Here is a 12,490-nt window from a genome sequence, read left to right on the forward strand (position 1 = left end):
AAACATTCTGTTTTCCAACTACTCAATTCTGCCCTTGCAGTATGAAAGTAGCCATAGACAATACCTAAACAAGTGGATGTGGCTGTGTTCCAATAAAACTTCATTTACAAAAATGCAGGGGCTGACCAGTTCTGGATTCTGCCCTGAAACCTAGTAGAATGGGCGATCAATTAGGAATTAAGCCACATGGCTTCTAACCCTGATTCTGTGCCTAAGCAAGCAGAGTGACCTCGGGCCAGTCACTTCCTACCCGTTTCTAAGATGTATACTCCTGCAGAATTTTCCTCTTGATTGACTGCAAGAATAAGGTAAAAACATGTTCCAACACTAAAATATTAGTGGCAGATGCTTCATCAAGCACATCAATATGAACACTGGTGGCAACATTCTAATGTAAAAGCATGAGGGAAAAGAGAAGGGGCATTTTAGGAGCACTGCTATGTGCCAGGTGCTTTGTAAAGTGTAATCTCATTTTGTACTACACCATCCTTATGGGGTAGGTATCACTATCCCCATTTTACAAAGCGAGAGAGAAGTTCACACGTCCATTGCCACCACAGTAAACCCAAGGCCAGGATTTGCACCTGAGCTAGCTGCTCCCTCAGAAGCTCAACACAGCCCTGTGCGGTGGGTGGCTGTTCTGGGCAAATGGCCACTTGACCAATGATTTTGGGCCAATGATGGCATCCGAGCACTTCTAGGAGAAAGTTTTGGAGTCAGGCCTTAGCCTGCTTGCTTCAGGATGCCCCCACTCGGCCCTGTCTTTTCCACCCCTTCTCAACTAGGTCACAGCCCCTTTGGCCTGAAAAACAAGATGTGGGAATACAAGGATTTTTTCCCTTTACTTCTGAGTGGAAGGACTGTGGCTCATGCATTGAAAGAGACAAAAACCCCAGGACTCGAGGACAAAGCAGTCTAAGGTAGCAGGGAAAGAGCAAAGCAGGTCCAAATTCACCCTTAGACAGGCTATGACTAGTCCTGCTGGCCACACCAGGGCTATGTATCAAGTTGGTTCTGTATCTCAGAACTTATGAAATATAAGCCTATGGAACCACTGAAATATGCCTGACCTTGTCTGTTAGTCTCCCCACTGCATTTCAGTTCAAAGTTAACCCTTTCAAACTGTTCTTTGAAAATGGGGTTGGGAAAGGGGAAAGTGAAACCAAGAAATTAGATCATCATTGACTCTATTATTAAAAATTAAAAAAAACAAAAACAGAAGAAGAGAAAAGGCAAAACAGTCTCAAAACATAAAGAAGAGATATATATGTCTTCCTACTGCCAAAAAAGAAAACTCCAAGGCCACAATTCTTGGTGAAGGATTGAATCTGGCTGGAACACAAACACTGCGGTTCTCCTGCCTTAACTGCAGGACTCTCGCATACCTTCTGCTCCAGCCAAAACGGCCTCTATCAAGCGTCCACCATGCCTGAGCATGGATCCCCTGCTACTACCTCTGCCTGAAGGAGTGGAGGAGTGAAGGCGTGACCGCTCCATGGCTGCCTGCTGAAATTCCACCCCTCAAAGTCCAGATCAAATGTCCCTTCTAGATCACAGACGCCAAAGCTGAGAGGAAGGTTACAGATAGATCATCATTTCAGTTCCTTCCTGTTACCTACGAGGAATCCCAGAAGGGTTACGGACTTGCTCCAAGTCACCCCACTTTCCAGTAAAGACTTGATCAGGAAACTAAGTCTGCTGATTTCTAGGCTGGGCCACTCAACACGACGTCCTGCTGACTGCCCCCTGAACACCCATTTCTCCTCCTGAGAGCCACAGGGCTGCTTACACTCTGACCTCTCCCCAGCACTTGACGTTAGTGTTGTCTGTTGGGGTACACCTTCCTGCCGAGCTATCCAAAGGGTCAAAAACCATGTCTTAGCCCTTGCATTACCCTGTGCACTTAGCAACCCTCCATACCATAGGCCTTCAGCGGGCTCTATCATTCATTCGACAAACAAAACAAAACACCAGAAAACCACCTTCCTCCCCACTCCAGTGCTGTCTCCCTCCAAACAGCTGCCATGCACTACCAGATAGAGCCACCGAGGGCAAGACTGTGCTTGCCTCTCAAGCACCTAGCACAGAACCCAACATATTAAAGTAGACTGACTTCTCCTCATTTACTAGTTAAAATCAGGCCCCAACAAATACAAAGCATCATTTCATTAAAATATTTTAACATCTTCAGGCCCTATATATATATCAGCACCACCAAGGGGGCATGTCCCACAGATCACAACGAAAAGCATTTATTACACTCCTACAGTCTTCAAATGAAGAGCTTAAGACACATAATGGACTGGGAACTGCCAGGCATTCAGCACCTCAGAAGCCCTTTAGAGAGGGGTGCTGACCTAACCAAGTAGTCAAGGAGCATGGGGCGGGGAGCCCAGATCCACTGCACGCAGGGCAGAAGAGGTGAGTTCTCACACAGTTAGCGACTACAGGAAGACTGGACAGAGGAAAGTCCCTCCCCACGAAGCCTCACGCGCCTCATTTTCTGGGACATGAGCACACAGTGTCTTCTGGAGACTCCACCTGACAGAGCCAATTGGCGGGCAGGGGGATGTCAACAGATGGCTAGATGGAAATCAGGCATTGCCGAATTCACAGCATCAGATTCATACTGTGAATAATTAGTAACAGCACCCAAAGGCGGGGCACTAAAATGATAAGGCAAATAGCTAATACAGGAACTGACACCTGCCTAGAGAAGTATAACTGCCTCACTGCGCTTGAAAGGAAGAGGGTACCAAGATGCTGGGTGGGGAGTGGGGGGAGAAAATGAGGGAAAGTTTCACTGAGAAAGTAGCAGTTATAGAATGGGTGGGATTTCAAGAGATTCAAGAGTGAACATTTTGGGAAAATGGCCTGCTGTTAACCTGAGCTGGAATTGAGGCTGAGTGTAAACTGACACGGTGCTCTCCTCCCACTAATCTGCATTACCAATTTACAAACACTCTTTCTTAACCTTCCCAAACTCCTACACTCAAAATAAATGGCCTGTGCTCCCTCAGTAAGAAAATAAGCAATGCTCTTTCCCACCATGTTAGTGTATTCTCCACCCTCGTCCTTCCCCACCCTATTCCTCTGCCTTAGGCAAAAGCACCACCGCCCAGCCCCACAAGGAACCCAGAATTATCAGTGAATCAGTACTGGGGACCAGTCACCAAGGGAGGTCCTCCTTCCTGTCCTCACAAAGCCCCACGTCAGGCCTCTCCGTCCTGTCCCACAACCTCTGCTCTACTTCAGTCCTTTCACCTCCCACATGAACTGCTGCGACAGTCAAGTGCCTCTTGCCCTTCCTGCTGCCCCCTCCACCATCTGGCTCCATCAGCTTCCCCAGACATGACTTCCTAAAACAAATAAATAGGTCTTACTACAACTGCCTAGTTAAAAATCTTCCAGGTTCCCCATTTCTTAGGAGAGATTATCGAACTCCTTCAGGTGACGTTCCAGACATCGAAGCTTGTGATCCAAGCCACAGTTTCAGGCCCTCGGCCGCTGCCCACCGTGTTCTGAGTCCTGCGGGGAACCCGTGGCACCCTCATCCAGGCAGTCTCTGCTTCCACCCTGGCCTGTGCTCGATCCCACTTGCTCTACCAAACACACTTCCGCTCACCTTCAAGGCCCCATTCAAATACCATCCCTTCTTTAAAGTCACCCTAAACTGGGGTGGTCAACCATCCCTTTTTGGCTGTTGTCCTAGCGCAATTACTAAAGTGCCCCATTTACTCTCATTGTGCCCTGTGTTGGACAATAAGGTATATGGCCCTCCCACCTAAAACCTACCCAAAGACAGAACTAGTTACTTGAGTATCTGCGCCTCCTGCCAGACAGTGTGTTCATCCAGCGCAAAAACTCCATCTTATTTCAGTGTTAGCTAAACAGCGTTTAGGACCCAAGATGTGCTTAGGAGACATTTGAGGGATGAAAGAATGAATCTAATTCTAAATAAGTTGCAGCCTATTTATACCCCGTGACTCAATTTACCTAAACTTCATCTAAACTTCTAGAGGGGAAATTTTCTTAATCAGAACTAGATTGAGATCCTGGGCCAAAAGACAGGCCCTGAAATCATCTGTGAAATAAGCCATTTCTTTCCTTAACTCAGCGTGTCTCAAAAGCTTTTCGCTATCACCCCATTGAGGAGTCTTTTTAGACATTTTTTAAAATTACACCCCCATGAAATTTTACTAGCACAGAGAAATATTTCTGTGGTATACATAAGCATAAAGCTTACTCTTTTTATTCAATGCTGGGTTCAGAGTAACTAAATAAGAAATGTTGAAAGTTAAATTAACTATCTTAACGCCATTATTAAACCTAAACTGGGGAGGGGATGTAGCGCATTGGTTGAGTGCCTACCTCCCATATATGAGGTCCTGGGTTCAATCCCCCGTACCTCCTAAAAAAAAAAAAATATTTCCTGAATAACTTTTAACATAATTTAATGTAAAGTATAGTGTACCAAATTACATGTACAAATTACCAATTTCTAAAACTATATGATAATAGCAATATGATCAAATATTTGAAAACCACTCAAAACGTTTTTCCAGCAAAAGTAAACCAATTGAAAAAATTATTTTATTCCAAGTTATTTTTAATGACCTTAACTTTTGCTTCACATGCGAAAATAACTAACTGCTAAATATTTGTTCAGATATTGTCAATATTTTCTTTCAGCAATTGATATAATTATTGATGGATCAAATAGCTTTAATAGAATCTAATAATAAAATACAAGCTATTTTTATTTAATTCTCCAAACCCAAGTCATACACAAAAGCAGTGAGTGTGAAACATAAGGAACATATGCAAGGCCAACGGCGGCCCATAAGGATGAAGCCACTTCTCCGATGCGATTTGGAGATGGAGCAAACGATTCACCATAGTTTGCAGTATTGGCCTTCATATATTTTGTCTATCTTCCATGAAATCTGTGTCAATGCTGCTTATGTAATAACCACAAAAACCCAAAGGAGAAAATTTTAAATGCTGAGAAAAAAAGATTTCATCAATTGAGCTTTGTTTGCCATTGTAATAACTAAAGTTTTTGAGCTCCCAAATCAAATTTCACCCCCACTGTGAATGCAGGCCCTAACCTCTGTGCTCCCACATTTTACCCTCCTAGCACCTAAGAAGGAAAAAAACGACCACCAGTTAACCTAAGAACACACTTCATCCCACAGCTTCCACAAGAGCTCCCTGCTACCGTCATCTCCTTCAGCACTTTGAGAGAAAAGGGGTTTCCACATCATTTACCCTTTTCTCAAAATGTGGTACCCCTCCCTCCAAAAAAGTATCTGTTTTTAGAGGTGGAAGAACACTTAGGGTTCATCCATTCCACCACCTCCTTTTTCAGATGACAAAACTGAAAAAGGCCTCAAAGGTTGAGAGACTTGCACAATCAAGGTCATCAATCCTGGACAGGGACCTTGTGTCCCTGTTTTGTTCACTGTTGTATCCCCAGGCTAGCACAGGGGCTGGCACATAAAAGACACTCAGTTGTTTGCACACATGGTAAATAAGTGGCTATGGGGCAATTTAGTGACAGAGGTGAGATCCCAGTTTACCTAATTCCTAGCCTAGTACTTTTCCCACTACACCACTTTTCCTTCTATTACCTCCCAACAATATAAAAAACAAAGACTATCATACTCTTCATAAGTGTTTCTAAAGCTTCCCAGCTGAAATAAGCAATTTTAATTTCACATGTCCAATAAAACTGAAGAGCAGGGTCATGTTCATTCATGAGTAGAGAGTAGACGTCTTCAGGCCATTTAAAGTTAGAGAATTTTCTACAAGTCAAGGGTACCCAGTCTACAATGCACTTCTTCTTGCTTGCTTACCCTGCCTTAATCTTTTTTCTAGATTTTTTTATACATGTCATATTTCCTTATTCAGAATGTGAATGCTAGAGAGCCAAAACTGTGTCTTCTATTTTTAAGGCATCTATCCAGTTTGAGTACAGAGCAAATACTCACTAAATACTTGCTAAAATTTACACCAATTGAAATGGTACAGCATGAGGGACAAAAGCAGATGTGGCATAAACAAAAAATGCTATTTATACTTTGCTCACCACTGAACTCCTAGGACTATATAGTACCTAACATGTAATAGGAACCGAATAGTTATTGAATGAAGGAAAAAACTGAAAAGTTATTAAGCAACATCTTTTCTGCAGTCATTCATTCAACAAATATTTACTTACCAAGTATCTCTATGCCAGACTCTCTGTTGCTCTTAAACTTAATTTCCCCCATAGAGCTAAAGCCCTTCTCCCCACCTAAATATCTCTACACTTTGGTTCTTCTTGTCAACGATGGGCATAGCTCAGATGACCATATGTCCCAAAATGCCCAGGATACTCCCAGTTTACACCTATTTGTCCCAGCCTTAATTATTAATAGCATCCCCTTTCTCTCTAAACAATGTCCCGGTATAGACAATAAACTATATAGTATAGCAAATCTTTTGCAACAATCAGACCAGGGGATTCAGATATTTCACTCCAAAACCACCAGATACCATTTCATACCTACAAGGATGGCTATCGTTTTAAAAATGGAAAATAAAAAGTGGTGGAAAATACAGAGAAATTGTAACTCTAGTGCATTGTTAGTGGGAATGTAAAATGGCACAGCCTCTGTGGAAAAGAATATGGTAGTTCCTTGATCCCACTTCTAGGTATATACCCAAAGAGAGTGAAAACAGGGTCGCAAACAGATGCTGGTACACCAATGTTTACAGTATCATTATTCACAACAGCCAAAAGCTGGAAACAACTCAAATGTCCATCCAGAAATGAATGGATAAAGAAGATACGGTCCATACACTATGAAGTTGAGACATGCTCCAACATGGAAGCAATTTGAAAACATTATGTTCAATGAAACAAACAAGAAACAGAAGAACAAAAATTGTATGATCCCACTTACAAGAGATGACTAGAAGTAGCAAAATTAGCAGAGCCAGAAAGCAGATTAGAGGTTCCTGGAGGAAGAGAGATGAGGGGGAAAGGAGTGTTTGGAAATACATTTTTTTAAGTAAAATAAAAATAAAATCCAGTGAAGCTGAAAACCAAGCCAGATCACAGGTGAAAGAAATTTCAGTCACTACCTAAGGGACCTCAGAGGGTTAAAAAAAAAATTTTCACTCCACAGTTACTAGCTACTCTCAGTTTTATTTTCTTACTAGTAATATGGAAATAGCACTGATTAGAGTAAATGGTTATACATAGGGAAGCAGCTGCTGTGGGGACAAGGTTGGAACACAGGACAGACACCATTCTGCAGACACTTGAACGTCAGGTACATGGGTATTTCATTCAATTCACAGTAGGGAGCAATAAAAGCTGCTTAGGAAAGATGAGAATGTATGGTCAAAGCACAGTGAAAGTGTTACTACTACCTTGATTACAGAGAAGAACCAAAGCAGAAGGGGTAAAAGACAGTCTTTAGTTACAAATTTTAAAAAAAATTGTCACATGAAAACAGCAAATATTATTTCATCATTTGCTTTTATGTGTGGTTTAAAGTTTCAACAATAAATGCATGCAGCTGAACAAGCCCTAGCTCATTGGTCCGCGATCTTGGCACCCTCAATGCAAGGGACAGACTTGCCCTTCTATCTGCCGGTCACGTAAAGGAGCTGTAGTTTTCTGCTTTGTTTTTATTTGAAGGCCTACATTTAAAGCGTAGTATTCATCGTTAGGAGTTTCCTTACATTGTAGAGATTGACAGAAATCTTAACCCGCCTCCTCTGGATCATCCACTATTGCATCATTTGAAACCAATCCTCCTCAGGCAGCAACTAGTCAAATTCAAGTCAGGTAAAATGGCAGCAGCTGCTGCTGCTGCTGCGCGAGCCTTCGCCTCAACTTCCAGCGCAGGAGAGCGCACTCTCCAGAGCCGACAAGTGCAGAAAGGAACAGCCAATAAATCAACAGGTTGGGCGCCCCCGCCCGAGGGTGCTCAGACCTGGGCGCGCCGCACAGGAGGAAGTGGCGAGTTACTCGGAGACAGTTGAGACCCGAAGCGGCCAAAGTCTTTTCTCAGAAGCCTCCCCGCCGGTCACGACCGACCCTCGGGACCTGCTTGGGGAAGTGTCCGGGACCCCGAGGCGTGAGCGGAAGCACCACTTCCTGGGTTCCTGCCCTCAGCCCCCAGACCTCTCTGCAACCCCCTCGCCAGCCTGCCCGCTCGGGCAGACACCCCCAGGGTCCTTCTTCCTCCGGCTGTCCTTCCACTCATCGATTTGAAGCCCTTTGGTTCTGCCACCAGGAAACTTCCATAGAAGGTTAGAATCCCAGGTCGAAAGACGATCCCACAACACCCCAAGTCAGTGCCGGGACTTCAGGGTCCTTCAGTTTCAGCTGATTGCTGCGGGTGCTCCACTGCCCGCGTTTGCATCCATCCACCCCGGCGGGGGAGCCTTCATCCCCAAGACCCTACGGCCCGCCCCAGAGTCCCCTCCTCGCTCCCACAGAGACACAGTCTCCCAAGTCCGGGTCCTCCGCCCGCAGTCCCTGCCCTCTCCGAGGCTGGGGACCAAGGGGGCGGGTCCTCGGCGGTCCCTGCCCTGCCCGCCCATCCCTCCCAGGCCCCCTTCCCGCGCTCCCCGCCGGCCACTACCTCGTCCGCTTCCAGCTCCGCTCCGTTGCCTACGAGCGCCATGTTCCTCCTCCAGCGGCAGTCGCCCAAAACCCAAGCAGCGAGCGAGGCGCCGACTCGGCTTCTCCGCTCCGGGCACAGCCCAGCACAGGAGAGGGAAGAAGGGGGCGGCTCTGGGCTCCCGCCGGATTCCGGGCGGGGCCCGCGCGCCGCCAAGCGGGCAATTTCCCCGCCCCCCCAGCACTCGGGGACCAGCGGGGCATCCACTTCCCGAGGGGGCGCTCGGCTGTCCGCGCCGCGGCAAGCTCCGCCCCCACGCGGCTCCCTCTGGCGCAACCAACCAGCTTCCCGGAACGCGTCGCGGGGGCGGAGCCACCTCGTTGCCGGTGCTCCAGTACCCTTGGCCGCAACCCTTAGGAAAGTGCTTTGAGAGTCCTGGGCGCTTGTGCCCTTCGAAACTCTGACGCGCGCCTGGGATCAAGGGAGCCCGGGACTGACCAGGTCAGGGGCAAAGCCGCACTCCTCCTGGGGCCAAAGAAGCGTCCACCTGGTCCTCGGGCCGGTGCCAGTGCTCTCCTTCGCCAGGTGGGCACCGCTTCTCGCAGGTGATAGACCAGAGGAGCGGCTTGGGTAACAGTCAACCTTCACCGCGTGTCACGCCACCTGCAAGGACACTGTATCGGGCATCATGTTCAAATACAGGGACGTGGTGTTTGCTTTCTGTAGATATGTGAATAAAAGAAAAACCACGGTCCAGATATGTGTACATTTAGAGCCCCTCTCCCTCTTCTGTCCACTCCTTTGCGCTCCCCATAGCAACCCACACTTTTATAATTCCAAAATACGTGTGTAATTCGTGTGTGAACTGTAAACTTCATGAGGGTAGGGATGCTGTAAGTTTTCTACACCAGCGCATAGAACAGTTACACATAGGTATTTAAAAAATATTTGTTGACTGAGTTTAGAAATTGATTCTTGCCCCTGACTTGAAATAATTGAAATATCCAGTTCAGTTGGAATCTTTTCTTAGGGTTCCTTTTTGGATTTCAGTCAGCTTTATTTTCTGTACAATAAAATTCACCAAACTTGTATTCCTATGAACTTTGATAAATGTATACAAACACCATCTAATCATAATATAGAACACCCCAAAGAATTTCCTTATAGTCCTTTGCTGTCAACCCCTCCATTCACTCCCTGTCCTCTAGCAAACACTAATCTGCTTTCAATCACCAGAGTTTTGCCTTTTCTAAGATTTCATATAATTGAATCATAGAGCATGTGGGCTTTTGTGTCTGCCTTCATGAAAGGCTATTTAATGATCATCCAGTGATAATCATAAAAATAGCTAACATTGATTGAGTGCTTACTAAATTGCAGGATTATGCCGAGTCCCTTGCATATATTACCTCATTTATCCTTCATAACTGTGTGAAGTAGGCACTTTATCTTACACATGAGCAAACTGAGGCTCAGAGACCTCAGACACCTAGTAAGTAGGGATGCCAAAATCTGAACCCCAGCAGTCTGACTGCTTTTCTGTACTTCCTCCAGTCACCTTCCCTCTCCTTCTCCATGTTTGTTTCAATAGAGCAGTTGCCTGTACATGTAAATTACACATATTTTCAGTGAGTCACCTTTGCATCACTGATACTTGATATACATTTTAGAATCACCATGGAACTTTTTTAAAAAGCAGCTTTATTTAGATATATTCACATACCATATACATTTAATACTAGAAAAATAAAAGTTTCTACTCCAAAACATTAAAAATGTGTTCAATTGTGCTATTGATTGCACAACTCTATGGACTTCTAAAAATCATAGAATTGTTTACTCACAATGGGTGAATTTTATGGTATGTAGTTTTAGGCATACTTTGAAAAATTTAAAAGAAAGTACAGAATTCTCCCCCCATGTTGTTTTGTTTTTGTTTTTAATGGGTTAACACATTCTTTGGGAATTTTTGTTTTTACTTATTTCTTCATTAATTCTCTCTCCTACCTCCCCCCAGATGTCTGCTCTCTGTGTCCATTCGCTGTGTGTTCTTCTGTGTCCACTTGTATTCTTGTTAACAGCATCGGAAATCTGTGTCTCTTTGTTGCGTCATCTTGCTGCATCATCTCTCCTTATGTGCATGCCACCCTGGGTAGGCTGCACTTTTTTCAGGCTGTGTGGCTCTCCTTACAGGGCGCACTCCTTGTGCATAGAGCTCCCCTATGCGGGGGACACCCCTGTGTGGCACGGCACTCCTTGTGCACATCAGCAAGGGCCAGCTCATTACACAGATCAGGAGTCTCTGGGTTTGAACCCTGGACCTTCCATGTGGTAGGCAGATGCTCTATCCATTGAGCCAAATTCGCTTCCCCTCTTTGGGCATTTAGAGTCAAAGATATGGGACTAGAAAGGGCCTAGACTTAATTTACTTCTGACACACCAAGAAGTTTCCATTCCTCTCCCCGAGCCCCCACCCTCATCTCCTGTTTATGCTTCATTTTTTCAAGGAGTATTTCCTGTTTGAGACCAGATTCTATTCTGTATTACTAATGCATGATTCTATTTTTTAAAGTTTACTGTTTCCTAAAATAATATCACATCTTTTTTACCTGAAACTAGGTGGTGGTTCTTCCTCTCTCATATACTTTGTTATTCTCCCTTTTTTTAAAAGAAAATTTATTCCAGTAAAATATATACAGCCTAAAATTTCTGGTTTTAACCACATTCAAGTATATAATCCAGTGGTATTCTTTTTTTTTTTAAAGATTTATTTATTTATTTCTCTCCCCTCGCCCCCCCCACACCCTGGTTGTCTGTTCTCTGTGTCTATTTGCTGCGTCTTGTTTCTTTGTTCGCTTCTGTTATTGTCAGCGGCTGGGGAATCTGTGTCTCTTTTTGTTGCATCAACTTGTTGTGTCAGCTTCTCCATGTGGGTGGCACCATTCTTAGGCAGGTTGCACTTTCTTTCGCGCTGGGCGGCTCTCCTTACGGGGCGCACTCCTTGCACGTGGGTTCCCCTATGTGGGGGACACCCCTGAGTGGCACAGCACTCCTTGTGTGCATCAGCACTATGCATGGGCCAGCTCCACGTGGGTTAAGGAGGCCATAACCACTGGGCCAAGTCCAATTCCCTCCAGTGGTATTTTTTATATTCACAGTGCTGCAGTCACCACCATCCATTACCAAAAGTTTTACATCACCCCAAACAGAAATTCTGTACCAATTAAGTTTAACTCCCCATTTCCTATGCCACCCTGGCCTGGTAATTAGTATTCTAGTTTCTAACTATTTGTTTGCCTTTTCTAATTGTTTCAGTGAAATCATACTATATTTGTGCTTTTATCTCTGACTTGTTTCATTCAACATGTCTTCAAGGTTTGTCCATGATTTCGTTGTATATATACCACATTTTATTTATCCATTCATTTGTCGATGGGTACTTGGGTTGCTTCCGTCTTTTGGCAATTGTGAATAATGCTGCCATAAACATAAACAACAGTGTACAAATATCTGTTTGTATCCCTGCTTTCCGGTTTTTTTTTAAGATTTATTTTTTTAATTTATTTCTCTCCCCTTCCCGCCTTCCCCCACCCTCCCCCACCCTTCCCCAACCCCCAGTTGTCTGCTCTCTGTGTCCATTCACTGTGTCTGCTTATATTCTTGTAGCAACACCAGGAATCTGTGTCTCTTTTTGTTGTGTCATCTTGCTGTGTCAGCTCTCCGTGTGTGCAGTGCCTCTCCTGAGCAGGCTGCATTTTTTCACCCAGGGCGGGTCTCCTTACAGGGCACATTCCTTGTGTGGGGGGCTCCCCTACACAGGAGACAGCCCTGTGTAGCACGGCACTCCTTGCATGCATCAGCACTGC

The 12,490-nt window shown here is 44.9% G+C and overlaps 1 protein-coding gene across 1 annotated transcript in view; it reads right to left on the reverse strand.

The window, feature by feature from the left end:
- The window catches only part of TTC39B (tetratricopeptide repeat domain 39B), a 141,954-nt gene extending 133,010 nt beyond the window's left edge, over window positions 1–8,944 (reverse strand). Inside the window, exon 1 of the mRNA XM_058301888.2 lies at window positions 8,646–8,944. Within this exon, the coding sequence (XP_058157871.1) occupies window positions 8,646–8,687 (42 nt within the window). The 5' untranslated portion in view covers window positions 8,688–8,944. The remainder of the gene's footprint in view (window positions 1–8,645) is intronic.
- Between the last annotated feature and the right edge of the window lie 3,546 nt (window positions 8,945–12,490).

The sequence above is a fragment of the Dasypus novemcinctus genome, chromosome 8 (assembly GCF_030445035.2).
Source record: "Dasypus novemcinctus isolate mDasNov1 chromosome 8, mDasNov1.1.hap2, whole genome shotgun sequence".
In the NCBI taxonomy this organism is placed as follows: Eukaryota; Metazoa; Chordata; class Mammalia; order Cingulata; family Dasypodidae; genus Dasypus; species Dasypus novemcinctus.